A 27808-nucleotide genomic window follows, 5' to 3' on the forward strand; every position below is an offset into this window, starting at 1 on the left:
GAGGCGAGACTGGAGACCCATGCTATATGATCAGGTTAGTAGGCCAGTGACTGCGTCATCAAGAAGGCCTTACATAGGACACCTCCTTCAAGTCAGCTCCTGTCCCAACAAGGAAGATTCCAGGTGAGTGGCAGGTATGCTAAGGTATTGGCCCTGTTGTCACCAACCTGGCAGTTGCATGGATGCTGTAGAGATGGGCATACGCCTGCGGCGGAGTGCCCCTAAGTAAAAAGGCTGTCAGCTGAGCGACCGCCCAGCCTGTCTTGACTGGGCAACCACCATTTCAGTGAGCCAGCAACGTTTCCTGGTTAATGCTTATTGAGAGGCTGCAGAGCATAAGTATTCTGGCCCTTTCCCCTCAGTAGGCTTTGTGGACATTACAGAGGGTGTCGAAGTTGATTCTTGCCCACAGGAATCTAAAGGAGCTGAATTTATCTGGTTGCTTCTTCAAAGGTTGAGGGACATTCTGGCTGCATGATTTGTCTCCCTTTGCAGCCTATTGAGGAGCTTATTTGGAAGCCCCGTGTAGATGAAGTTACAGTAGTCAGAGGTATGCCATGATCTGCATTTTCATGAGCGCCACTGCATGATCAGTTTGAACAAGATTGTCGCACAATGGAGACCTCCATGCTAACCCCTTTGCCCGCTGTGTTGATTTGAGGTCTGAACGAGCACTTGGCATCGAAGATGATCCCCTTATTACTATGAACTGAAGACAATTGAGGAGTTCTAAAGTTCCAGGCCCTATGAACGGCGAGGGGCCTGATTCTGACCCTCCGTCACCATGATTTCAGTTTTGGCTCCATTCATTGAAAAATAGCTCTTCATCCTATGGAATATGTGCTCTGGATACTGAGGTCATGCTAGTTTGTTTTTTTGGGCTCTTAGGAGGTGGATTTGTTTGTCATGCTAAAGATTCACCATTAACTCGTAACACTTAAAATTATAGTACGTAACTACCTTTCAATAAACAAAATCCTAGTCTGATCTACGATTGGGATGATATAAAATATAGAGCTCATTTTATGCATTTTTTATTTATGTAAAACAATTTTTTTAAGCGCAAACATGACCCAAGGGTATCAGAACGCCGTACATGGTAGAAAGATACAAAATACAATTAAACACAATACAAGCTGAAAAGAAGCGAATAGTCTATAATACTCAACCAGCTGCCTCCGCTCTGTAATCCTGATTTAAAAGCTATTGGTAATAACTTCTTATTTTTAACAATTTCTCGTCATGGAAGACTTGCCGTCTTGTCATGCTGCCAATAGCAGATCTCACTATTAACTGAATGAAATATTCTGTTTCTCAACCCTCTGAAGATAAAAAAGGCAGGTTTATCCTGCTGCGACTCCTCATGGGATGTTGCACACAGATGTTGCAGCAAGGGCTTAATACACTAAGCTGCCTCATTGGGTTTTTAGCGCTTAATACAAATATTTTTCAAACCAGCGTTCTCTAAGGAAACAATTTGAGAATGGTGGTGTTTATTGAAGTACGAGGATAACTTGGGCGGACAGATCAAAAAACTTGCTGCTAGTTTTTTAACGGTCTAAGAGGTAGCAGTGGCAGCAACAAACTTGAAAAGTGCCCTAGTGTTTTTGGTTTACATTCAGATTAACTTCTCACAAAGGGATTTCCTCATCTGGAAAGCTTTTAACAAGCATTTGCAATGCAATAGTTCTCGCATTTGAGCTATTGGCACTGTAAATGACAATGCCTTTTATTTATGTATTGGTTTTTAAAACAGATAAATAAAAGGCATTGTCATTTACAATGCCAATAGCTTAAATTCTCGCAAATGCAAGACATATTGCATTGCAAATGCTTGTTTGTGAAAGCACTCCAAGTCGCGCTTTCATTTTGAGTGAGTGAAAGAGCGGGTAGATGGACAAAAGGATGGATAGATGAGTGAAGGAGTGAAAGGATGGATGACGGAAAGGATGGATGGATGAGTGGAAGGATGGATGAGTGATAGGGTCAATGGATGGATTCATGAGTGGATGAGTAGATGGGTGGGTGGATGGATGGAAGGATGGCTAAGTGAAAGGGTCGATGGAGAGAGAAAGGGAGGATAGATGGATGACTGAAAGGGAGGATGAATGGATGACTGAAAGTGGGGCCCATCGAGGTCAGGTGTTGCCAGCTTGCGGCTGCGACGGAAAGTCTCCGCAAGATCTGGCACACTTTTTATTTATTTGCCCTTATTATACAGTACCTCGGAGGCTCTATCTAAAACCTTGCCTCAAAAAACTGAAATTTGCACAGATTAAACCAGCACTTTATTACCTTCAATTTTTGAAATGTGACTGCACTTTATTTGTTTGTAGTTTTCTGAAACTGGCAATTACTTTCAGGAAAAGTATGGAGGGATAACTATGCTGCTATTGCCGTTAGGTATTTTTAACTTTTTCTTTATCTTGCTGTAACTATTTATATTTTTAAAATGATTATCCTGCCTGTTGCTCCCGTTTTATATTGTTTAAGAAAATCATGTCTCATAAATGAAATGGTCGGATTGTTTTTAACTGTATGTTTATGAATTGTGCTTTTATGATTGTAAGGTTTACAATCGAATAAAGTTTTTGAATTTTTTGAATTTGACTGAAAGGGTGAATGGGTGGAAGGAAGAGTGACTGGGCAGATGGATGAGTGACTGGGCAGATGGATGAGTAAGTGGAAGGATGGCTGTATGGGTGAAAGGGTAAATGGCGGCTGAATGAATGAGTGAATGGATGGATGGGTAGAAGAGTGGATGGATAAGTAAATGGATGGATAGGGTGAAAGGGTGGATGAATAAGTGAAAGGGTGGATGGAGGGATGGTTGAGTGAAATGATGGATGGAAGGATAGATGATGGATGGAAGGATACATGATGGATAGGTTTGCAAATGGTTGAATATGTTTGGATATGGAAGGGCTTACTTATATACTACTGTGCGACCTTCTTTGATGTGTCTGTAAAAACTTACCTTTTGTCCCGCAGTTTTGTCCTGAATTTTGACCCCGTGTCCTGAATTTTTACACTCACCATCCTGAGTTTGCACCCATGCCAGTTGGTCACCCGACCAGTCACTGGTGAGATCATCATGTCCTGAACTTGACTTCTCCCGCCATTAATTCCTACCACACTAAAGACATTATACCTCATCGAACATCAACGTACTTATTTAAAGCTCTTTTTAAAAGCTGCATGCAAACAAATATTAAATGTCAGATTTGCCTTTTTAGCCAACAAAATCAACGCTGACCCTTTCACCCCACAGCTCCCTCAAATATATTCCCCAAGGGAAGCTAGGCCCAGAGAACAGTCATAGGCCTGTCCTGGTATCCGAGGGCTTTCGACTGGTCCTTTGAACCCTTTAACGCTCCGTGCTGTCAGCTACATGTCCTCTTCTACACCCCGACACAGCAGCTGCCCCCCCGCCTCTGTTTGAAGCTCAAAGGCCACCGTAGAGTTGCGGCGGAACAGAAATAGACGGCTTTTAGCCCTGCAGCCAGCGGTGAGCATCCCGGAGGAAGCAGCGGAGGGGAGGGGGGAAGCTGCTGGCTCAGCTGCGCCGGCTGTCACAGCTGAAGAGATTTATTGACCAGGGAGCCACGATCCGCTGTTTGATCAATGGAACAAGGCGCCATCAGCACTCTGCTGGGAGGTAGAGACAGGAACAGGAGATGATGAGGGGAGATAAGGAGAGACAACAACAGAGGAAGAGAGGGAACACCTAGATAGACGCGGAGTGGAGCAGCAATCTACAGGGACCTGAACAGCAGATTTATTTATGCAATTTTATATAGCCCTGGCATTACCCGAAGGTGTTAGCGCGCTGTACACAAGAAGTAGCAACGTTACATGTAGGTAACTAGTTACACATTCCTTACTAATAAGTGTCCAGATCATGATGCATGGAACTACAGTGCTGTGCACGCTATACAATGTATGCATGGGAAGAATTAGCAAAATAAGGCAGCCAGGCACAATCCATTAGTCACGCAACAGCCCTCTGGAAATCTAAAACCAACAAGATGGCGGAAGGAATTTACCTGAGTCCGGGGAATAAGGCGTGTGATGATCGTGAGAGGTGAAAAAAAAACACGAAGAGAAGATCTGGCCGTTAATATAGATGGATTAGTCTGGCACAGGGGCAGAGTGAGAGGGGGGACAGGTGAGAAGAAAACAGCCCTAGCCAGACCTTCAAAGGTGCCTAGTGGAAGCATTATTATATTTAGAGCAAGCCAGGACAGATCTGGATTAGAGGGTCTAATTAAAACTATATTTCGAAAAGGAGGACTTGCAGTTCTGCTTCGGATTTAGGCAATCACTTAGTGGTTTGCAGTCCCAGGGCAGAGAGTTCCAGACTCTGGTATCACTATCAGAATAAGATTGGGCCATTGTGTGTTCTTTTTTAAAGGTTAGGAATTCAAGACCCAGTGTTTTAGCACTGTAAGTGGTTCAAAGCCCAGCAGAGATATTTAGCTTCAATGCCAGATGTCGTGGAGCATGGAGTCCCTTATGTATGATCCAGGCTGTTGTATTTAAGGTTCTGGATTTAATGGCAAGCCAATGGAGAGTTACAAGTACCGGTGAGATGTGGTCATCCTTTTAACACCTGAGAGCAATAACGCTACAGGATGGACTGTTGCTTTCAAAGGAACAAGATGCTCTTTGGAAGACCGGTCAGGAGAGAATTGCAATCATCAACCCTTGACTGCACCAGTGAGCGGACAAGGGTCTTCACATCTGGAACAACAATGAAATTACATATCCTCCATGCAGCAACTTAGGGTTGCTACCCCTAGGCCTTTGAGAATGCAAGGACCCTGAAGTTACTTACAACCATAAAATGTGTGCAACATAATAATGACAGGGACATTCTTTGTGGATAAATTATGTCGCAAGTTCATTGATTACACAAGTTGGGTTAGCTTACGGGTGATCCAGGTGTAGATAGTGAGTTCCGTTAAAGGCCAACACCCATCCTGAGAAAGCTAGAGCTGTCCTGTTGGTGTTTTGAGCACCAACTCAGTTAGATTCTTTACAGCTCATTCATTACAGTGGGTTGCCACCCTCCTCTTTACTTTGCATCCTGCTCCTGACAAGTCAGTGTGAGACCCCGGCCAGTCTCCACATTTGCTCAGGATTTCAACTGTCCCTTGAAGGATTAAGGAGCGTTGTCGCATCATTCCAGGCGTATGTCTGACCATTGTATTAGTTTGCTTCTGACGATTTACGGTTTTATCGAAAATGATTTAAGTAATTGGCATGATCAGTGATGGTCGGTGTGCAGTCAAGGATGCATATTTATTGCAAAACGGTAAGTTCTCAAGAAGATGACTGACCATAGGGAAGAGTCATCAGTGAAGAGTATTAGATCAGTTTTGAGTTTCCCATCGTGACCACTCTGGTGTGGATTTGGAAATATATGTTTCAGGGAACTCTTCCATGATTCTGTTTGAAGTTTGTGAGTGTGCTTTTGAAAGATAAACAGAGAGATAGAACAATGGATGGGGAGGGAAGGAAGAGGGAGCAAAAGATAGGCGAAGGGGAGGAGAGAAACAAAACTTGACACGGAGAGAGGGAGATTAAGAGACGGAGTGGTAGGGAGAGAGAGAACAAAAGATAGAGGGGAAGCGAGGTGAGAGACCTGGAGATGGAGAGGGGAAGGCAAGGAGAGAGAGAACAAGGGATGAACAGTGAACAAAATATGGAAAGGGGAATGAGCAGTGCTTAATTTGAGCTGACAATTGCTGGTGAGGCACAACTGCACTCTTTTTGGGGACTGGAACTTATTTTTCCATTATTAGACTTTGGCCTTGAACAAGAGAGAGAAAGGCAGAAAATGGGGAAAGGAAGGGAAAGATCATCTAAGAACAATGACGACAGGAGAGAGCAAGGATGATTAAAAATAATCTGGAAGAGTGAGATAAAGAGGCCGAGAGGCCTGGAAGTGGTAATGGTGATAGTGACTAGAACGAAGAAGTAGAGAGGAATTTAATTCTCGATAGGTTAATTTTAGATGATGAGCGGATGTCCAGTCGTAAACAGAGTTTAGAGAATTTGTGAAATGGGAGACATGTTTGGGAGAGGAGATCAATAAATATACCTGATCACGTTACAAATTATACCACAAGGTTATTTCCAATTCCCATTTTAAAGCATGCCCAATGGTGTTTGGTGGTGAGTTCAAAATGAAATCAAGTACTCTTCTCAGTGAGATCTCCTAAAACAATAGGATCACAAGCCCAACAGTTTGGAGTCCTGTAGAACAGCAGGAGGGATTTTTCTCTTAAAAGCAGTAATCAACTGCAGCATCAAAAGTCCTCGGCATTCCACTTTGAATCTTAGAAGGCCCAGCCATGTTGCCAAATCCTGCAGAGACCAACACCAGATGTTCAGGCCGTTTTAAGGAGCTAGTGAACATTAAAGGGGGAATACTTGTAAGAATTCACTCTTTCTAAAATATTATCATCAAAAGTCCTTGAAAAATGTAACGCATCCTTCCAAATCTCAAAATCTTGGTTTTGTAATAGTTAAACGATTTAGTATGTAACTAGCAGCCCGCCCCAGCGTTGCCTGGGGCAGAAAGGGGTTGGGGGCAGCATTTGAGGCTTGCGTGCACTTCTGCCCCCGGCCGCCTCCCGCCCGGCCCGTCTCGGCCCTTCCCGGACCCCTCCCCTCCCGCCTGATACTTTCCTCAGCCGCTGATCCCGCTCCAAGGCGCCCCGCCCGCACAGGCCGCCACTCTCCATGTGCCTCGCCCGCACAGGCCGCCACTTCGCCCAGCAGCAAGCAGGGCCGCGGCAGTCCTCCCAGCACATCGCGATCTTCGGCGCCATTTCCGGAAGTGTTGCCAGGGAGCGCAAACGCAAATGATGTCATTACGCAGACGTCGCGGCCGGCGCTACTTGCAAGGGACTACTTTATTTTTATTTCGACATTTTTTAAACAACATATATTTTTTATTTTTAATAGCCTATGTCCTTCTGCTTGCCCTGAGGTTTTCAAAGATATCTTGGGTGTTTTGATTGGTGGTGTACTTTTCGAGTTTACCTAGCTCAAAGGTTTGTGTTCTCTCTTTATAATAGTAGTATAGATAAGAGTGTAAGCGTTTTTTTAGCATACTGGGAGTAATGCATTAATACCAAATCCTCACCGTAGAGGAGAAGAGGACAGGAGGCCTATCAATTTTTGGAGAACAGGAATTACAGCCCCTCAGTTTCATAAGAGGATCAACTAACTAAAGGCTGATTAAGATGTGGTCCAACACACAGCCTTCAATTTGACATTCTGAGTCCGTATATTCTGCAGCAGATGGCTAGAGAGGTCTTCTATACTGGGGCTCAGTTGGAACAATGAAGAGCATCTAATAGTGTGTTAAACTGCGGTTTCCTTTTGTTTCTGGAAGACCGACCTAGGAGGAATTAGAATGTTTTGCAGTTTTTGGGGATTCATCTTTGAGTTGGGCCTAGAGATGAAGACTGTGCTTGAGGAAGGATATTTTAAAAATAAATTTGGATGCCATCCAAGTATTGACGGAAGACGATCCCCAGCTCCTCTTGAAACTCCCACGTCTGCATGGATGGGTAAATAATGTAGGCGACTGAATAACTCCTTAAGGCATTATAGATGGAATGCAAACAGGCCCTGAGAATTGCACCCTATTCCATTTTTTCAGTTTCTGAAGCTTGTCCCATTCTTACACTTTGCAGGTGCGTAATTGTATTTAAGGGGTAAAGTTTGGCACTATCTCTTTTGTGCGATATTTAACCCACACCTATTTATGAAATCCTAGCTGTTTCTGCCCTTGCATACTCTCTTTTCTCTCTCTCCCTGTACCTCCCTTCATTCTGTCCCTTTCTGTTTGCTGCTGGATGGACCTTTCACAGCACTGAGCCCTTCTTCTTGTCACCATCACAGGGCCGTGACTTCCCCTTCGATGACTGTGGCCGTGCCTTCACATGCCTCCCGGTGGAAGATCCCAATGCTGCTGCTGAATCACTGGTATGCAACCTGGATAGCCTGCTGGAGACCATGACACAGAAGGTGAGCTGGAAGCCAGGGGGTCTAGCAGAAGCGCACTAGTAACGCCTGTAGGCGGGCGGAAGAGTGCATTATGAGGGACTGGGATGACTTTTCTTGCTCCATCAAGCTCTCCATAAAGGTCTGGCCCAGGCTAATAACCCTCTGCGGTGTCCGCGAGTTATGGATTACTTTCCTGAGCGTAAAGCAATCAGTCTGCTGGTCATCATTGGACTGAGTAATGAAGGGTAGCGCTGTAGATCATGTAGACTGGGGAACTCCGGAGACTGAAAGGTCTTATCTTCTTTGATATCCCATGTTTTAACAAGAGGTCTGAAGTAAATCCCATGTTTTGACAGGTAGTAATATGCAGCCAATAGCATAGCGACAGTCAATGATTTATTTCCCACATTCATTAAAAAAGCAGTAAGAGGTGGCTGACACAGGCGGTAATTCTTTTTCCAGTGCAGCGCTATACGGTGCCGGGGTTAAGATCCAGGCGAGTGAGCATGCCACTTCTTGTCTTCTTCCTCGCCAGAGCATCACCCAGAGGGTCACTCATCAGTGAAGGTGATCTGGAAAGGGAACCCTCTCTCCTTGGTGGTAAGGCTAGATAAATGCGACTCGAAGAACAGAGATTCAGGGCTCTGTCCTCTCTTAATATTACTAGTGATTCTGCAAGCAGCGCTCCTATTGGAAGATGATGGTGGAGAGGGTTCCGAGATGTTACAAATGCCCGGTGATTGGCTGCTCAGAGAGATCTGTCTCAGGGAGGGGGGGTTTAACGATGTCAGAAATAACGTGTGTGCCTTTAGATGAAAATGTGTTCAATACAATTTGTTATGTAAAGAGAGTAAGGAACAAGAGTGCCTCAACTTATGGAAAACTGTCAATGGGATGCTAAGGGCACAGTTATTTGAATAGAAAACTTTGCTGGTACAAGCAATTGTGTGCTAGGTTTCCTAAAATGCAGAGAGTACACTCTTTTATCAGTAATTTGTTTCATTTAATCAAACAATAAAGAGAAAGTCTAAAAAATGGGAGCACCTTGTAATCACATCGCCGTGCAACGAATTTGTGTTTGGGGTAAGTCACATTTTTTTTGTTGTTGAAGTTTTATATATCGCTAACTCAACCCGAAGTTATCAGAGCTTTCTACATGAGCACAAAGGACATGTTAATTTTTAGGCACAGGGAGATTAAGTGATTTGCCCAGGATGGTTGAGCCTCCCAACAGACTCGAACCTGATTCCCCAGCTTCAAAGTCGGCCACTCTAGCCGTTAAGCCACATTTAAAAACCGGGATAGTTTTGAACTTTTTAAAACACGTTGTATAGGTGTTTTGCAAGGCACAGGAGACTACTAGCATTTTTGCTTGATGCAGACCATGTTTGTGGTATTGTCCAGGTATCAGAGCGCTTTACATGAGCACTAGTTGCATTACAGATGGACACATTTATTTTTAGGCATCAGGAGATTAAGTGATTTGACCAGAATTCCAGGATGTTTGAGCCCTCTCGCCAGACACCAACCTGGTTCCCCAGATTCAAAGTTGGCCGCTCTGGTCGTTAAGCCACATCCTCTCTAAAAATTGTAAAGCTTTGCACAGTTGTTGTGCACATTACAGTGTTATGTTCAGACTTCTATCGCATGCAATATGTTTTTTTTAGCATTTTGTTTTAGACGTTTCAGTTTTTTAAAATACTAGTTTTATGGGCTTATTAGTTATGTGTACAACACCTAGCCTGTACGTTATATATTTTTAGTATGTTGTCCAGTCGGATGAGGAGTGGGTGTAAAAGTTCATACAGGTACCTCATTATAGGCACCCCATTATAGGCTCAGGTAGTCACCTAACCTTTCACCTATATTCTTCTCTACCATTACACTACATAACGGTTCTTGGGAGTGACCATTTGCCTAGTTACGCTACTGCTTACAGGACGTAGGGTTTTCCCTGAAAACTAGCCTTATCCATTATGCATGAGGATTCTTGGAAACTCAGCAAGACTACCATATCCTGGATAATAACTATGTATAAGGGTCGGGGGCGGAGCTTGCCAGCGTCCATGAAAGACGTGTGAGCGTTGAGCTCCTCGCCTGAGCCCCGTTAACATTCGTCAAACTTATCCTTTAGGCGTCCAAATAGCTCTAAAGGTTGGTGTGAACTTCCGGACTACGCTCCAGTCCAGTTGGAGATCTTTGTCCCGCTGAAAAACGGTGCAGTGGAGCATTGCTGGTGAGGAGACCTCGCCGGGGCGGACCAGGCCGGCATCCACGGACTTTCCTGCAGCGCTGCCCGGGCTACGTCACACTACGTGCGGCATTGGCGCACTGAAAGGGACCGGTGCGACAGACCTGCCGCCGGGCACGGGTGGCTGTGCAGTGCTGATACAAACTACTCTCCGGTGGAAGTGGAGCAGGTTGGCGATCGTCTAAGCGGAGACCGAGGTGCCTCGCGTGGTGGTGTTTGCAGCGGCGCTAGCCGCCCGGGACGGTGATCGGCTGATTGCCTCCCCTTGGGGAGATATCCTATTGCCCCACTGCCTATAGACGGACGCAGTGTCGAGAGTCAGGATGGCGGTGGCCCTCTGTCCGGCACTTGGACGGCGTGGTGGAAAGGGAGTGCTTTCACGGTGGAAGAATCTGGAGGTTGGGCCTACTCTTACAGTCCTGCGCACGGCCGCCATTTTGGGCGCAATTTCTTGCTGCGCAACGCACTGCTATTTGGTGCTAACTGACTGAGCAGCTCCAGTTGTCGCCACTGGCTCCCCCCTGCTGTACACTGCAGTCGGCTGTGCGGCTCACCTTGATGTCTACTAGGAACGCCATGGGGAAAGGCGACAGGACACAACCCAAACTATCGTTTGACCAACGTAAGGCGAAGGGCCCTGAGGTGATGGCCCCCGAAACTTCGCCGCGCAGCGCTGCCCCGGACAGCTCATTGTGTGCGGATATCCGTGAAATGCTGGTATCGATGGAAAAAGGCCTCCAGGACAGCATGGCGTCGATTGGTACTAAGCTCGATGCACTGACATATCGCATGGATCGCATGTCTGAAAGAGTCGACAAGCATGCAGAACGGCTCGACATGGCGGAGAGACGTCTGACGGAGGCGGAGGAGGCACAGTCAGACTGGGATAAAGATCGCAAACAGTTTGGCAGACTCCTACAGGTCATTCAAGACAAGACTGAGGACTTGGAGGCGCGTTCTCGGCGCTCCAACGTTCGCATTACTGGGGTGGCGGAGACTACCCAAACTGGCAAAATGGAGCTGTTTGTTGAAAAGTTATTGCGGGCACTGCTGGGGGACGAAGTCTTCTCCCCTATGTTCATCGTGGAGAGGGCTCATCGCACATTGGGGCCGAAGCCACAACCGGGAGTGCCTCTGCGGCCGATTATAGCGAAACTATTGAACTACCGTGACAGGGATATAGCGCTTCGATTGGCCAGAGAAAAAGGAGATCTATAATATGAGGGCATGAACATTTCCCTATACCTGGACTTCACGGCAAAAGTGCAGGAGGAGAGGAAGCGCTTTGCTCCGTACAAAAAACAACTGAGAGACCTTGGGCTTGACTACGCCATGATGTACCCCGTGAAACTCCGTATCAATAGGCAGGGGCACTCGCATTTCTTCACTGATCCTACGGAGCTGTAAAAGTTGCTGAAGGAGTGGGCTAAAGAACGGCGGAACAGTCCGAGGAGTCAACGAGAGGACGCCGATGCCACCTCTCACATGGAAGAGCAGGAGTGAATACGAAAGCCGAGCTGGATCGCCCCAAGATGTTTCGCAGGGACGAAAAGGGACTTGGACTACTTGTACGGAACCTTTGCGGGACAAGTGTTGCACGACGGCCATTGGAACACGAAGGGCGTGTGCAGGCCCACTATGAGACAATTACTGGGTGAGAACTTTCTGGTTAATATTTGCACTGCTTTGCCTGTTTGAGGGAGATTGAAAGACGTTGGGTCTGCTAAACACTCGTTTATGCGGATTGTATCCTCCCACAAGCTGGAGTTCACTTACTGGACTGTATGACGAAACCTATCAAGGGTGCCGATTGCTATTAGGGGGCGGGGTGGATGAGTATCTAGGCATTGCAGTAACGGACTAGAGTTGAACGGTTGTCTGGCTGGGAACCTCTGCCCCTGCGCTTTCGGCCTTTGGCTCTGACCAGAGCCACATAAGGGTTTGTTGGGTTGGCTTGTTGTGTGGGGGGAAGATGGGTGGTAGCAGGGTCTGTCTGACCTGGTTGGGGGTGGTCGGCTGTGGGTGGGGGGGTTCTGGGTGTTCTTCTCTGAACAGGTTGGGTATGTTCAGCTGGAGCAGTTGGGATGTTTTTAGGCCTACTACCGGAGTGTGTCTGCGATCCACTGTGTACGAGTTCACTAAACAGATTCTATTGGAATGGCAGGCACTGAGGTCTTAGAGTTGGAGGACGGCCCCAACTCTCTTAGAGTGCTAACCTGGAACGTGAGGGGGTTGAACGACTACCGTAAACTCCGGAAAGTACTGAGCTATTTACAAAGACACCGAGTTGACCTTGCACTCCTGCAGGAGACACACCTCCCTCTTACCAGCCCTATGCTGACGGCCAGAGGCCTGGGAGGTAATTGTGCAGCAGCGGGCTTCACCACGCATGCCAGGGGAGTGATCATGTGGGCTAACCCCAAAGCACAGCTGAAGTTGCTGCAGTTGATCGTGGATCCGGAGGGTCGTTATCTAATTGCACGCTGTGTGGGGAAAGGTCATGATTTAATTGTTGTTAATGTCTATGGTCCCAACTATGACACCCCTGCCTTTTACTCCTCCCTAGCAGACTTGTGCAGACAGTATGTGGGTTCCAGATTGGTATGGGAGGGTGATTTCAATTTTGTGTTAAGCCCGGAACTGGATAGGTCGGCTGGCACGGCTCGCTGTCCGGCGGCTTCGGCGTTGCTTATTCAGACTGAAATGATAAAGCTCGATCTGGTGGATGTATGGCGCCATAGACACCCAGGGAGGGGAGGGTACACACATTATTCGGCCTATCATAATATACACACGAGAATTGACTATTGGTTTGCGTCTCACTCCCTTCTCAACTCAGTGAAGGGGTGTGCGATACTGCCCCATACATTGTCGGACCACTCGCCATTACTGCTGCTGTTAGATGCTCCGGCTAGGAGAATTCCCCCGTTCACATGGAGGTTTCCCCCATATTCACTCCTAGACGAGGTCTTTAGAGGGGAATTGGCTGAGGACATAGACACATACTTTGAGACTAATGTGGGGTCAGTGGATAGTGTTCAAACACTCTGGGACGCATTCAAAGTGTACATTCGAGGTATGACGATGGCTAAACACTCAGGGTTGCTCAGAGCTATTAGGCAGAGGCTGAAACACTTAGAAACGCAACTATCTGAGCTGGAACAACAATCTAGACATGCCGGGAACACTGACACTGAGGAACGGATTAAAACCCTGATAATAGAATTTAACGAGGAAGCTGATAGAGAAGTACAGCACATGGGGAAGTATGCCACGGCACGCACCTACGGGGAGAGGGATAGCCCTGGTTCACTGCTGGCAAGACTCATGCGCAACAGCAGGCCGCAGTTGGTGGTTGAGGAATTAATGACATCCAGTGGGGGGGTGGTCACTGAGGAGGGCGACATACTTGCAGAATTCCAAGATTACTATAATAAGCTCTATCAATCACGGTCTGGCCAGCTCGAGGAGGAAATTGATGACTATCTTAGTTATATCAATATGCCCTTCCTCGCTAATTTTCAGAGGGAATTTCTCATGATGCCAATTCAGAAGGAAGAGATCTTGGAGGCACTGGAGGGAATGAGATCAGGCAGTGCTCCAGGTGCTGATGGGCTTACAGTGGCCTTCTACAAGGCTTTCCAAGATAAGCTTATTCCACACTTGATGTCTCTTTTTGACGATATTTGCCAGCAGGGCAGCATGCCAAAGTATATGAGGGAGGCGCTCCTTATCACAATACCGAAACCGGGGAAACCCCCCAATGAATGTGGTTCATACAGACCGCTCTCCCTGATAAATGTCGATGCCAAATTATATGCGAAGGTTTTGGCTGCGCGGCTTGCCATACTGGTCCCTGAGCTAGTTGCCCCGGAGCAGGCTGGATTTGTCCCCGCTAGGAATTTGACGTATAATATTCGCACGGTGTTAGGCACCATACAACACGTACGGCAGGAAAATAAGGCAGTTGCTATATTCTTAGACATGGAAAAAGCATTTGATTCGGTTGAAAGGCCGTTCATGCTCAGGGTTCTGAGGAAATACGGACTGGGTGAACCTTTCTTGCAGATGTTGGGGGCCCTATGCTACAAACCGTCGGCTAGACTGAAACTAGGGAATATGGTCACCGCCCCAATAGTGATCAGTAGGGGTACTAGGCAAGGCTGCCCCCTTTCCCCTCTTTTGTATGCCCTGGTAGCGGAACCACTGGCATGCGCGATTAGAGAATATCATGGGTTCGAGGGGATCAACTTCCCCACCTACAAGATTGGCATATCTACATATGCCGATGATACACTGTTGTACGTCAGGGAGCCGGAGGAGAACTTGGCGTCTGTATTGAGGGAGGTGGTGAGATTCGGTGCACTGTCTGGCCTACGAGTCAACTGGGACAAATCAGTGGCGCTTCCCCTGACTCCGGTGACTCGCCCGTTTGACTCGGAGTACCCACTACAGTGGACCTTGGACTCCATACGCTATCTTGGGATTCGCTTGCATACTGACCCCGAGATACTTGTGCGTGAGAACAATGGGGTGGCGTACACTAAACTTGTGGATGGCATGGAGGTGTGGTGCAGGCTTCCGCTGTCTCTGATGGGAAGAATAGCGATAATGAAGATGGTGGTCCTTCCCAGGTTCCTCTTCCTCTTCACTAACATCCCGGTGGTGCTGTCTAGGGCCTTTTTCCGGCAGCTCACGCAGACACTTATCAGACTTGCGTGGGGAGGTAAACAGCCCAGGGTCCGATGGCAGACTTTAATGCTCCCCTATGACCGGGGGGGACTCGGGGCTCCTGACTTGGAGCGGTACTACAGAATAGCGCAGGCGGCACACCTTCACACCTGGATTCATGGGAACCCCGATATCCCGCACATGAAACTAGAACGTCTGTTTGTAGACCCCATTCCTCTCCCAGGTACGATATGCCACCCAGCTGATCGCAGAACTGGGATCTTGGACTCTATAGCGTCTACGAATCACGCCTGGCATGAGCTGGTCCGCGCGGGAAAGTGAGCTACTGTACTCACCCCTCATGCATGTGGAATGGGCGGTATGGCTTGCCCCGTTGACGGAGAAGGGGGTACTTAAGGCACTACATGAACTAGGCATAGATAAGATGGGGGATCTCTTCTTGAATGGCACAGTGAAGACTCTCCAACAGATTCTACAGTCCCAGACCGGGAAGACGCTGCTGCACAGTTTTCAATACCACAGGGTCCGTAGTGCACTTCAGGAGTTGCTTGGTCCGGAATTGGTGGAACCCCCGGAAGTGCTGGAACTCACTTATGTGATCAAATCTCCATCGTCCAGCAAACTGGTCACGAACCTCAAGAAATTGGGGGACCGGCACATGCAACGCCCGATCTCCAAAGCCAGGCTAGATTGGCAGAGTGATTTACAGCTGACGATTACGGATGAGATGTGGCAATACTGCTGCACAAACACCAGAAAGGTGTAGCTCAATAGCCGGCATAGACTGGTACATTTCAAATACCTACAGCGCAGTGGCGGCTGGTGACATTTGAAAGTGGTGGGGCGTAAAATGAAAGTCTTACTGCACCGTAGCTGTACGCCTCTGCTCACAACACATTATAATTAAAAGCACCAATGCGCAAGGCACTGCATTCCTTCAGAACTGATATGAGAGCAAGCAGGTGTGTGTGAAAAGCCCACGACCCTATACAAGATGACCCCAATAACAAGGCGAAAGGATGTAAGGAAACATGAACTATTAAAAGTTCCTACAAGTGCCTCGTGATTTTGGTCTTTTGACTTTTACAATGACACGAGTCGGCTCATGAGCCTGCCGCCTGCCATGCACCCCTCCCTGGTGAGCTCTGGCACCTGTTACTTGGGCACAGCCACCCCCATCGCATCAGATAACATTTCTGCACTTCAACTGTTGTTTCACGCGCTACACATTGGGGCACCTGCAATGGTCATGCCTCAGCCTGTTCTGGCAACTTTGCAATCTGTATTCATCTTAAAATTTTATCGCCGCGCGCCGTTCGAACTGCGTATAAACAATGAGTACAGTTTTTACTGAATGCCTAGTTCAAGTGACTGATTGGCTTCTGACTCATCAGCACCCTGCTTACTTGTGCATGCAGCCGGGGTCAGGAGCCGGGCCTGTGAGTGTCTGATCTGGTCACCTGATTGCGTTCGGAGCGCACACACAGCGGGACCCTCCCCAGAGCGCAGGGCTCCCGAGGTGACACTGGACCTTGGTGTTAATTGATCTGGAGGTGTGAGGGCCCCCCCTCCCCCCACAGACACCCCCACCCCACTCTAATCCCCGCGCCAGGTGGGCCGCCTCCAATCCCTTCAAACAGATGATGAGCAGCAAATGGCTTCCACTAGCCTTAAGGTCACAAATGCTGAAGAGACGTGTAAAATCTAATTGCGTGTATGCAAACTAAACTTCCATTCTGTGTGTTTTCTGCACCATAAAAATATGAACGAATGTTATCATTAAATAATTGTGAAATAAAGTAATCGGGTTGCCGACGACTTCCATCATTTCTCGCCATGGCCTCGGGGTTTCGAACCAGGCGCGATGCCGGGGGAGGGACATCTCTGGTATGTGTCGAGGGGGGGTGGCGAGCTGGCTATCCAACATTCCGCAGCGCGTGACTCACTCTGGCATTGAATATACACTTAGAAATGCTACCGATGCCGCGCGAGGCGGAATGCTTGTAAGTTGTATTCATGAGAGAGCGAGAAGGGACTTCAGCCGAGAGGTTTTAAAAGGTCCAACCATTAAAAAAAAAAATTATGACGGTTAAAAGACATGCATGCTCTTGTACGGCGCATATATGACTCTTCGGATCGATGTACACAGTTTATACACGATTTGAAACAGAATTCTACTGTTTTGCATCAAAAAACTTTTGATTCACATTTTATAAACCAAGGGTGAACAGCCTTTAATGGCGGGCTCTAATTCGCCGGCATTACGGGTTGGGGGGGATTGGAAATGGGGTACGACAGCCAATATATTTTAAATAAAATAGTATAAACTTACCAGAGACTCCGTCCCGATTCCCGCCGTCCTCATTTTCAAGTCCTGTCCTGCGCTGCAGCACGTCATCAGGAAGGCGGCGCGGCAGGCAGCCTCCCTCTCCACTGCCGCAGATTGATTGGTGCGGCCGGCTGCCCCAGGTGACGTAATTTTCTGTCGTATGCTGCTGCTGCAGCATACAGAGAACAGGGAGAGTTGAGGCCGGAGGGGGGGGGGGGGGGGGCTTGGGGAGTGGCTTTCTCACTGTAGTTAATACTGTCTGTTTGGGCGCCGGCCTCAGGCTGTCCAAACAGTCAGTATTAACAATAGTGGGCAAGCCACTCCCCCAAGCCACTCCCCCTGCCCTCGAGTAACACTCCCACTGTAAACAAGGAAACTGTTCTGCTTTCTCGCCGTGCGAGAAGGCACAAACAAATGCTAGTTATCATATTATATAACTTATATAATATGATAACTAGCATTTGTTCTGCCTTCTCGCACGGCGAGAAAGCAGGGGGGGCGGCGCCCAAACGCCCCCATGTAAGAACCGCCACTGCTACAGCGTGTCTATTACACGCCGGAGAGGTTGCACAGGTACGGATTGAGGGGCTCGGCGGAGTGCGAGCGTTGCCACCTCCCGTCGGCGGACTTTCTTCATATGGCTTGGTCTTGCCCTGGGATTTATAAATTTTGGCAGGGGGTTTTCACTGAACTGGGTCTGATGTTGGGCGTAGACATCCCACCATGTCCGGCCCTGGCACTGCTGGGCTATTCCAAGGCACTGCCGGTAGCTTTGAGGCGCCTGGCGGATATAGCCTTGCTGACCGCTAAACGACTGGTTGCTATATGTTGGATGAGAGGGACGATACCGATCAAGAAAAGGTGGGCGGCGGACTTACTATACTGCTGCATGCAGTCGGAGACGTACAGCGAGCTGCTACCTCCGAAAAATCGGCCCAAGAACTTCTGGGGGTTATATAAGACCTATTTGTGCGCCAAGGATAGTGGGGAGACTGACCCGGACTCGGAGAGGGAGGAGATGGGTGAGGTACAGGAGGAGGAGGTAGAGACTCTGGGGAGGGACGCTCTGCACATCTAGCTATGGTATGGTGGGGAGGTGGAGTTCTGGTCCCCCAGGGTTGCCGCGGGCATTGGGTGGGGTGGCCGAGGCCAGGGAGTGTGACACACGAGTCCGGCAGTTGGTGGTCATGGACATTAGGGACACCTTCATACACGTGGGTATGTAGGATCTGTAACCGTAGGGCACAGTGTTAGTCATTAGACGTTCATGGATAATACAAGTGGTTAGGTAGGCACATGTTCGAGTGGGCTGGTTGTTGGGGGGGTGGGGGGGTTAGGTTAGCGGTAGGAATCACTATACTGTTACATGGAGAACGCTGATTTTTAGCGTGAGGACTTGTTATGCACAGACGTACTGTCTGAACCAAAGCAACACCAAGTAATGCGGTCCTGGGTTGTACTACACGGCACACTTTTTCCATATTTGCTTGATGACCGTGCTATGCATGCATGATACTGTTTCTGTTACGCCGCCAGGCCCCCGGGATGCTGCCACCGAGGCTGTGTATACTGTTTTTGAGGCCTAGAGCAGATGCTACCTACTTTTGCCGCCGGTACTCCGGGTTGTAGGCGGGGTGTGCTGTGTGTACATTGACTATGCAATAAAGTACAAATTTAATTTAAAAAAAACTATGTATAAGGGTCATTTCTTCCGTCATCCTAAGTCCGACATGACACAGCAAGGTAGATCTCCTGAGGGTACCACTTTGGGTATGTAAACACCATATCTTGCTGAGGTAGTCAGAGGAGAAAAGGACTTCCATGCCGATACAAAGACCCGTGGCGCTGAGGTTCCTGCACGCAGAAACCCCAGTTCGCAGTGGTCTGACATCCCTTGCGGGGTGTCCATCTCGTGACCAAGACGAGGTCCCACAGTCTCTCACTTCAGGTAATGGGGTTGACTTTATCCTAGATGGATTCTTGGCTTTTACACTTACATACATGCTAGGTACACTTAGGTACATCTAGTTAGGATCGCATCGTAGGAGTACATATTTCACTGTCATGTATTTTATATACTTGCCTGTATTCATTGTTTTAGCACAATGGAAATCTATCATCCTTTTACTCTGTTAGTGCTTCTAATCATTTATATCGGTTTCTGTCTAATGGTTGTTTCAACACACCTAGTTTACATTAGAATTAGGCTGGTTCAATAAATGCTTATTGAAAAACGTCCCCACCGTTTATTCTGTGTATCTCTCTGAGACAAAGTGAGCACTAGTGACTGAGCAAAAAGTATTGCACAGTCTCCACGATCACGAGGGATAAAGGTTGTCATGTTCGATATTTGGCAAGAACCATTCTCTCCTTGGTAAGAGGGGTTTCTAGTGGCACTATGAGTAGCTGGTATACAGGCTAACATACCTGGTGGGGGTGTCTAGAATTAGTCTGGACACCAATCCTACAGTGTATGTTGTCTAAACGCGCAGATTCTATATAGGTTTATAGGAACTACACAACAACAATTCCAGTTTAAAGTGTGGTGAAGACGAGCTAAAGCCTAGAGGTGACTGTGCATGTACGCACACTTACAGGTGATATGTATGTTATTAGATGAAGACCGATAGTAACTGATTATACTAGTCAGTTCTAACACCCCTCTCAGGCACTAGCATTCATAATAAAGAAAGTGATGAAAAAGAACAATAATATAGTGGCTATATTGGCTAAGAGCGAAGTGAGTGAGCAGTGGAATGAGAAGAGAGATTAGTTATGGGACAGAGTGGGAAGACTTGATGACTTTTTTCTGTACATTACTGATAAGTAACGACAAATGGGGAGGGCAGTGAGCCCACAGGCACACAGTTCAAAAAACGTCAGTTCACTGATTTTAGGGAAAGGATTTGAAAGCCGTACAAGTGCCTAATGTTAACTGCATGTATGTGTAGTACCTAAAGGTGAAGGATCCATTGGTTATCCGTTGCAAATTATCGGCGAAGGGGCAATGTCTTAAGTTTTTTTTCTTTTTAATTTTCATTTTCTCTATCCTAAATCCAAGCTACCTCAACCTTAAGAATTAACTATGGCAATGAAATGAATCCCACTTTCATTACCTAGACCTCAACTGCACTTGTGTAAAGTTTCTCAGTAGATGCAATAGCTATCCACATTCCTCCCAAGGCTCTGATCATCATCAATACTGTAATCATTCCCTAACTGGATAACCTGTGTAGCCTACTCCAAGATTTTCCTCTAACCCTACATCTCCCTCTCTCCTCTCAACCAATGGACAATGTCACCATCCTTAAGCTCCTCTTCTGTACAAGTGCAAAAACAACAGTTGATGGACAGAATGCAGAGCAATGGCATACATTCACCCCAGTACAGAGATCGGGGCCTAAATCCATCGTTTTTTTGCACTCCACACCACCCCAGTTCAGACATGGCTATATGCAAATCAGTCTTGACACTGTGCCTCATGGGAACAGTCCAGCCCAAACTGCCAAGCCTTGTCTTCCATGGACCGGAATCAAGCATCCTAGGACCAGTTTCTGGCTATCAGCCGTCATCTGCCAGATACATATGCTGTATTAGGTTGCTGGAATAATGCACTACATTTGCAAATTAAGCTGTCCTCGTGAAACATTGTATGGTATACTATTAATCACATTGGCAGCACTTAAATTGAGCCGATTATTTCCGGTGGGAGCCATCGGAACCTATTTTTGGGGACCAGGTTTTATTTTTCCGCTTCAGACATTTACTGAGCGAAAAGAGTGAAAACACAGAGTTCAGAAAGATGGAGGAAGAGAAAGACAGCAAATCTGTCACAAAAGCAGAACGCAGGAACCTACATGAGTGACAAAAACAGGCAGGCAGTGTCTGATAGTGGACCAAAGAGGCATGAGGTGGATGTAATACTACCAGCCTAGGAATTCAACAAGCCAACGTTTAATTGCACAGACCTTTGGCTACTGAGCAGTTTCTGGCACCAGCATTTTTTCTTTTACAAACTAAGCCCTGCCCATTTAAGTTAGTAGATCCTCTAATGAATTTGCCCGACGTGACCATTGTGTTTGTTCAAGATTCTGACCTAGGTTCCAGTCTGGGTTTATGGGTCGGCCCTTGTTGTTTCATATATAGTCAATCAATCAATCAATCAATCAATCATGGCATTTGTATAGCGCGCTACTCACCCGGAAGGGTCTCAAGGCGCTTGGGGGAAGGGGTCCGCTACCGCTCGAACAGCCAGGTCTTGAGTTGTCTCCTGAAGGCGAGGTAGTCCTGGGTCAGCCGGAGGTGGATGGGGAGGGAGTTCCATGTCTTGGCCGCCAGGTAGGAGAAGGATCTGCCTCCGACGGTGGCTCTTTGGATGCGTGATACGGTTGCGAGGGCGAGGCTGGTAGACCGTAGCTGGCGGGTGGGCGTGTAGAAGGTCAGGCGGTCGTTGAGGTACTTGGGGCCCAGGTCGTGGAGGGACTTGTGTGCGTGGGTGAGGAGCCTGAACGTGATCCTCTTGTCGACGGGGAGCCAGTGCAGGTCCCTCAGGTGGCCGGAGATGTGGCTGCGTCGGGGGATGTCCAGAATGAGTCGGGCGGAGGAGTTCTGGATGCGTTGGAGTCTTTTCTGTAGCTTGGCTGTGGTTCCGGCGTAGAGGGTGTTTCCGTAGTCCAGCCGGCTGGTGACGAGGGCCTGGGTGACCGTCTTCCTGGTTTCGGTCGGGATCCATCGGAAGATCTTGTGAAGCATGCGAAGGGTGTGAAAGCATGATGAGGATACGGCGTTGACTTGTCTGGTCATCGAGAGGGAGGAGTCCAGGATGAAGCCCAGGTTGCGTGTGTGGTCTGTTGGCTTGGGGGCGGTGCCCAGGGCTGGGGGCCACCAAGAGTCATCCCAGGCGGAGGGTGATGTTCCCAGGATGAGGACTTCCGTCTTGTCTGAGTTCAGTTTCAGGCGGCTGTTCTTCATCCACTCAGCGACGCCTTTCATCCCTTCGTGTTGGCTGGTTCTGGCAGTGTCGGGGTCTCTGGTGAGGGAGAGGATCAGCTGGGTGTCGTCGGCGTAGGAGATGATATTGAGGTTGTGTTGGCGTGCGATGGCAGCTAGAGGTCTCATGTAGACGTTGAAGAGGGTGGGGCTGAGTGATGATCCTTGCGGGACGCCACAGATGACTTCGGTGGCCTCGGATCGAAACGGGGGGAGGCGGACTCTCTGTGTTCTTCCGGCGAGGAATGAGATGATCCATTTCAGTGCCTTCTCTTGGATGCCGGTGTTGTCGAGGCGTTGGACTAGGGTGCGGTGGCAGACAGTGTTGAATGCTGCGGAGAGGTCCAGGAGGATGAGTGCCGCTGCTTCCCCGTTGTCGAGCAGGGCTCGGATGTCGTCGGTGGCTGCGATGAGGGCGGTCTTGGTGCTGTGGTTGGCTCTGAAACCTGACTGCGAGGGGTCGAGGGATCCGTTCGTCTCGAGGAAGGCGGCAAGCTGTTTGTTGACGATCTTCTCGATGACTTTGGCAGGAAAAGGGAGGAGCGGGATGGGTCGGAAGTTTTTGAGGTCGGTGGGGTCCGCTGTTGGTTTCTTCAGTAGGGCGCTGAGCTCGGCATGCTTCCAGCTCTCCGGGAAGGTGGCGGTGTTGAAGGAGGTGTTGATGATGTCCCGGAGTTGGGGTGCTATGGTGGAGTCGGCCTTGTTGAAAACGTGGTGGGGGCAGGGGTCGGTTGGAGAGCCGGAGTGGATGGTGTTCATCGTGCGGGCTGTGTCTTAGGTGGTCACCGTGGTCCAGGTGCGGAGGGTGGCGGTGGGGTTCGTTGGTTCGGTGGTTGGGTGCGTGGATGGTGCGCCGAAACTGTTGTGGATGTCGGCAATCTTGCTGTGGAAAAAGGAGGCGAGGGAGTCGCAGAGATCTTGTGAAGGGGTGATGTTGTTGTTGCCGGTGCTGGGGTTGGAGAACTCCTTGATGATGCTGAAGAGTTCCTTGCTGTCGTGTGCATTGTTGTCCAGTCGCTCCTTCAGTGATTTCTTCTTGGTGGTGCGGATGAGCTGGTGGTGCTTGCGGGTGGCGTGTTTGAGGGCGGTCATGTTGTCAGTGGTCCGGTCGAGAAGCCAGGCTTTCTCGAGGGTGCGGCAGGTCTTCTTGGAGTCCTTGAGTTCGTCGGTGAACCAGGGGGCTTTCTTGCTCCTGGGTCTGCTGGGAGGGTTCTTCAATGGTGCGAGGTCATCGGCGCAGGCGGTCAGCCACTGTGTGAAGTTGAGGGCTGCTTCGTTGGTGTCTGATGTGCTGGCAGGTGGGTTCTGGCTGAGGGAGGTGGTGAGCTGGTCGGCGGTGATCTTGCTCCAGCTCCTGTGAGGAACCTGTTGCGGGTGGTGGTGGGTTGTGGTTTTTCTGAATCTGAAGTGGACGCAGCTGTGGTCGGTGCAGTGGAGTCCGCTGGAGTGGCTGAAGCTGATGTGCTGGCTGGATGAGAAGACGGGATCAAGCGTGTGGCCGGCGTAGTGGGTGGGGGTGTTGACCAGTTGCTTGAGGCCCAGGTTGGTGAGGTTGTCCAGCAGGATGGCGGTGTTGCGGTCCTTGTTGTTCTCCAGGTGAAAGTTGAGGTCCCCTAGGAGGATGTAGTCGGCAGAGGGGAGGGCGTGTAGGCTGATAAAGTCTGTGATGTCTTCGCTGTATTGGGTGCGTGGTCCCGGGGGTCGGTAGATGAGGGTGCCTCTGGGGGACGTCTTTGGGTTGGTGTGAATCTGGAAGTGGAGGTGTTCGGCGGTGGCGAGGGTGTCATCGGCGTCGGTCGTGATGCGGACAGTGTTCTTGTGGACGATGGCGATGCCTCCTCCGGTCTGGTTGACGCGGTCCCTCCTGATGATCTTGTATCCATTCGGGATGGCGATGGCGATGTCGGGGGCTGAGGAGGCGTTCATCCATGTTTCAGTGAGGAAGGCCATGTCTGGTGATGTTGTGTCGAGGAGGTTCCAGAGTTCCACGGCGTGTCTGTGGACGGAGCGGGTGTTGAGCAGGATGCACTTGAGGTCGCTGCTGAAGTTTGGCTTGGCGGGCGTGGTGCAGGTTCGGAGGCAGGAGAACTTGCAGGTTGTGCAGGTGAAGGGTCCGTGGATGCGTCTTGGGGCGGCTCGGCAGCAGGTGGGGTTTTGGCCGGCATTGAGTGCGTTGAGGTCGACTTGCATCGGTGGGGACCAGGGATCCTGGCACTGGGCGCGGACGGGCGCAGACGGGCTTGCCTTTGGCGCGCCTTCGGCGCACAATCGGCGCGCCGCTGCGCGTGACCGCTGTGCGTATGCGCGGTCGCCATTTATGGCTAAGTGGGAGGGAGGGAGGAGCAGCTGGGAGGGCACAAAACGAAAAGGGGTCGTGGCTGCTTGGACGGCGGCGGGAAGCGGGGAGCGGGGCGGGCAGGCACAGGGGGACTGAATAACAAGAAACAAAGCTAATACAACTACGTGCAAGGGGACAGCAGTGACAACAGTCAAAAGGCAAATAAAAACAAATAGGAAACAAAACCATTATTCACACACACGCAAATACGGCGGAGGGGCAGGGATCAGCCAGGCAGGCACAACGAGGCTGCGGGCAGCAGCGAGGCGAGGGGCACACACACAGCTGGTGGCCGTGCGGCGCGGGGGTGTCCTGAGACAAGGGGCTTCCAAACACAAACTATCTAAACTGCAAATGGACTAATAATTTATATGTGGCACACCTGCCTAAATTTCTATCACTGACGCACACATCATGTCTCAAACTAGAGTATAAAAGCCTTTCATTTCTGACAATCATGCCTGGTCAACCAGACTGCAGTTGTGCTCCAATGTCTTCTACCTCAACGTGGTTACTACATCATCAACTATTTCAACATCAATAATGACAAGACAAAAATGTTAGTTCGTCAGCTGCAGATCCGTATTCCTATGGTAAATTGACAGGAGATCAAATAATTTGTTGAATTCCTTACCCAACTTGAGGGTGGTACTAACACCAGAATCATCTTGGGCACCTCAATTAAAATAAATGTCGGACAGAGCAGAAGGGCGCAAAACCTTTATATTATGATGTGCTAGTTAGAGCCATTGTTGCAAATGGCACCAGATTTGGCTAATGCTGTGATCATCTATAATGGTGAATTAAATAAACTGAACATTATCAAGTGAAATTAGCCAAGATGTTTTAAAACTTGTATTAAGCAACTCCAAGTGCTTTTTGACTTGAACACTAGGCTCCAGCCTTATGGTCTTATTCGAATGTAATCTGTCTTTTAAAGCACAGCTCTCCTTCTACTTTCAATGCCTTGTTATCCAAGTATGATTTCACCTCAGTATGGCATGATGCACAATTACCCGTCAAAGCAACAAAAGTCTTTTTAAAGCATTACTGCCACCTTTAAAGTTGGCACTGGCGTAGGAAAACTCAGAAATTACAAATCTGGTCACCTGCTTACTCTTAGATATTCAGTGCTCTGACTGGAATGTTATTTGTTAGCACCAGTGTTCTCTAAAGTTGTTCCTCGTTTAACGCAATTTTGAGTTGATTTTGTCATCTTTTGCCACTTGTCAATAAAGTCTCTTGGTAGACACTCCATGACAAGGGATGTTCTACCATAAGATTATACTATTTCCGACACAGGCACCGTAAATGACTGCCGTACGTCTCATTTGCCTGTCCAGAATGGAGTGATTTTAGATGGTGCCTTTTTAGAAATGGATTCGATCTTAAGGGATAATGGTCTTTAGCTGCAGTAGGTAAATTCTTTGACCACGGGCGTTATTATTGAACATGTGTATACCTCATACATTTGGTCGATCAATTGAGGAGGAGTATCAGCACTGATGTAAGTAGTTTTAGTTAGAGTACGTTTTAATATCACCAATCACTTCGTATTTTTAAAACCTTTAAAGAGAATGCACTCACCAGCCCTGTAAACAGGGCTACTTGTAAAGGTCTCTTTGAGTCCAGGTCCCTTTGCAGGGCCGGCTCTAGGCTCATGGTGGCCCTGTGCAGGGAGCGTAGGTCGGGGCCCCGGAAGAGGGGGTCTGGACGGGGCGGAGCTCACTCCGCGCTCCGCGGCCCGCGCCTGGCTGTGTCAAACTGAAAGCGCTCGGGTTGGCCCGGTCGCTCCCCTGCCCCCGAGCTCTAGGGGCCCCCAGGAGTCGCTGGGACTTGGAGCCATATTTCAACTGTCTGCCGCTTAATAGTGCAGAAATATCCTTTCTCTCCACCTTTATTGGCACAGGCGGAGCAGGGGGCCTAAAGAAATCAATCACCACCAGTTTACATGGGAGGCCGCGCCCGCTACCAGTGCTACTGACTGGAAGACAGACAGCGGCCTACGAGTCGATGGATGCGGCACCGGCAAATTGAATGCGGCGGGCCCCCTGCCCCTCGGAGAAAGTGTCAGTGATTCCGAAATGTAATACTCGGCAATGATTAGGCCTTCCGCTGGCTGGGACTCGAGCCATATACTGCCGCTTAATTTAATGCAAAATAGTACCCCCGACTCCACCTTTATTATAGGGCCTGCAGGCACACAGGCGGAGAGGAGCCTAAAGGAAATCAGTGGCTGGCGCGGCCACTGGAAGACAGACAGCGGGCGGCCTACCTCGATGCGGCAAAACTCCCGGCTGCAGTGCAGTAAATTCGCCCCTCCGACCTCAAGCATTAACAGCTACACTCACGCCCGGCTACCTATCTTCATATGACTCGCTTGCTTGCCATGACGCGTCGCGATAGTCAGTCAGTGCCACAAACAGTGTGCAGAAATATCATTAGCAATCATCTGAGAGAATGGATCTATTCTGCCCTTACCCGGCAGGTGCGTTCACACTTCTTCACTTTATTCTCAGTCTAAGCTCAGGGGCCGCTTAGCTTTTGTCCGACTCTGACGTCGACGACCACCAAATGGCTGGGCTGTGCAGAGAGAGTCATACGCCACCAGTCCCACAAGTTAGTTACGCACGCGGGGAAGTCAAGTAGCAGGTTAGGTTGAGTCTGCACGCTGCCGCAGATCACTCTATCCTGGCTTCCGGCGTCTGTGCTAGCCAACCGGGTGACAGTTATGATGATTTGAAACACCCCGGCGCCCCTGCTGCCCAATCAGGAACGAGGTCGGTGTGGACTCGGAGCCAGAGGCCAGGGAAGTTAAAGGGAGGGGGGGGGGGGGGGGTGACTCACTGTGTCAGGGCTTGGAACTGTGACTGTCGGACTCGGAACTTAGTATTGGAAGCCGGGGTCAGAGCCGGAGGCCGCCAAATCCTGCCAGGGGGCCGCCAGTGCCACGATGTATCATTGATCCTTCCGATCCGATCCTCGTCGTGGTGGCCCCTGGGGTTTGGCGGCCCTGTGCAGGTGCAATTTTGCACATGCCTAGGGCCGGCCCTGCCCTTTGCAGATCATTGCGCAATGTTGTGTCACACGGCTGTACATAAATGCACACTGTCTATCTAGTTATTTTCAGATGTTACTTCAACGTTTGGGATCTGTATAGCCTTCACGTGACATGCTTCTGTAT

The 27808-nt window shown here is 49.0% G+C and overlaps 1 protein-coding gene across 1 annotated transcript in view; it reads left to right on the forward strand.

Annotated features, from left to right (window-relative positions):
- Nucleotides 1–27808, forward strand: part of FCSK (fucose kinase) — a 1017185-nt gene that overhangs the window by 511844 nt on the left and 477533 nt on the right. Inside the window, exon 5 of the mRNA XM_086945277.1 lies at nucleotides 7921–8046. Coding sequence (XP_086801403.1) covers nucleotides 7921–8046 — 126 coding nt within the window. The remainder of the gene's footprint in view (nucleotides 1–7920; nucleotides 8047–27808) is intronic.

Source organism: Lissotriton vulgaris, chromosome 12, assembly GCF_964263255.1.
Source record: "Lissotriton vulgaris chromosome 12, aLisVul1.2, whole genome shotgun sequence".
Lineage (NCBI taxonomy): Eukaryota > Metazoa > Chordata > Amphibia > Caudata > Salamandridae > Lissotriton > Lissotriton vulgaris.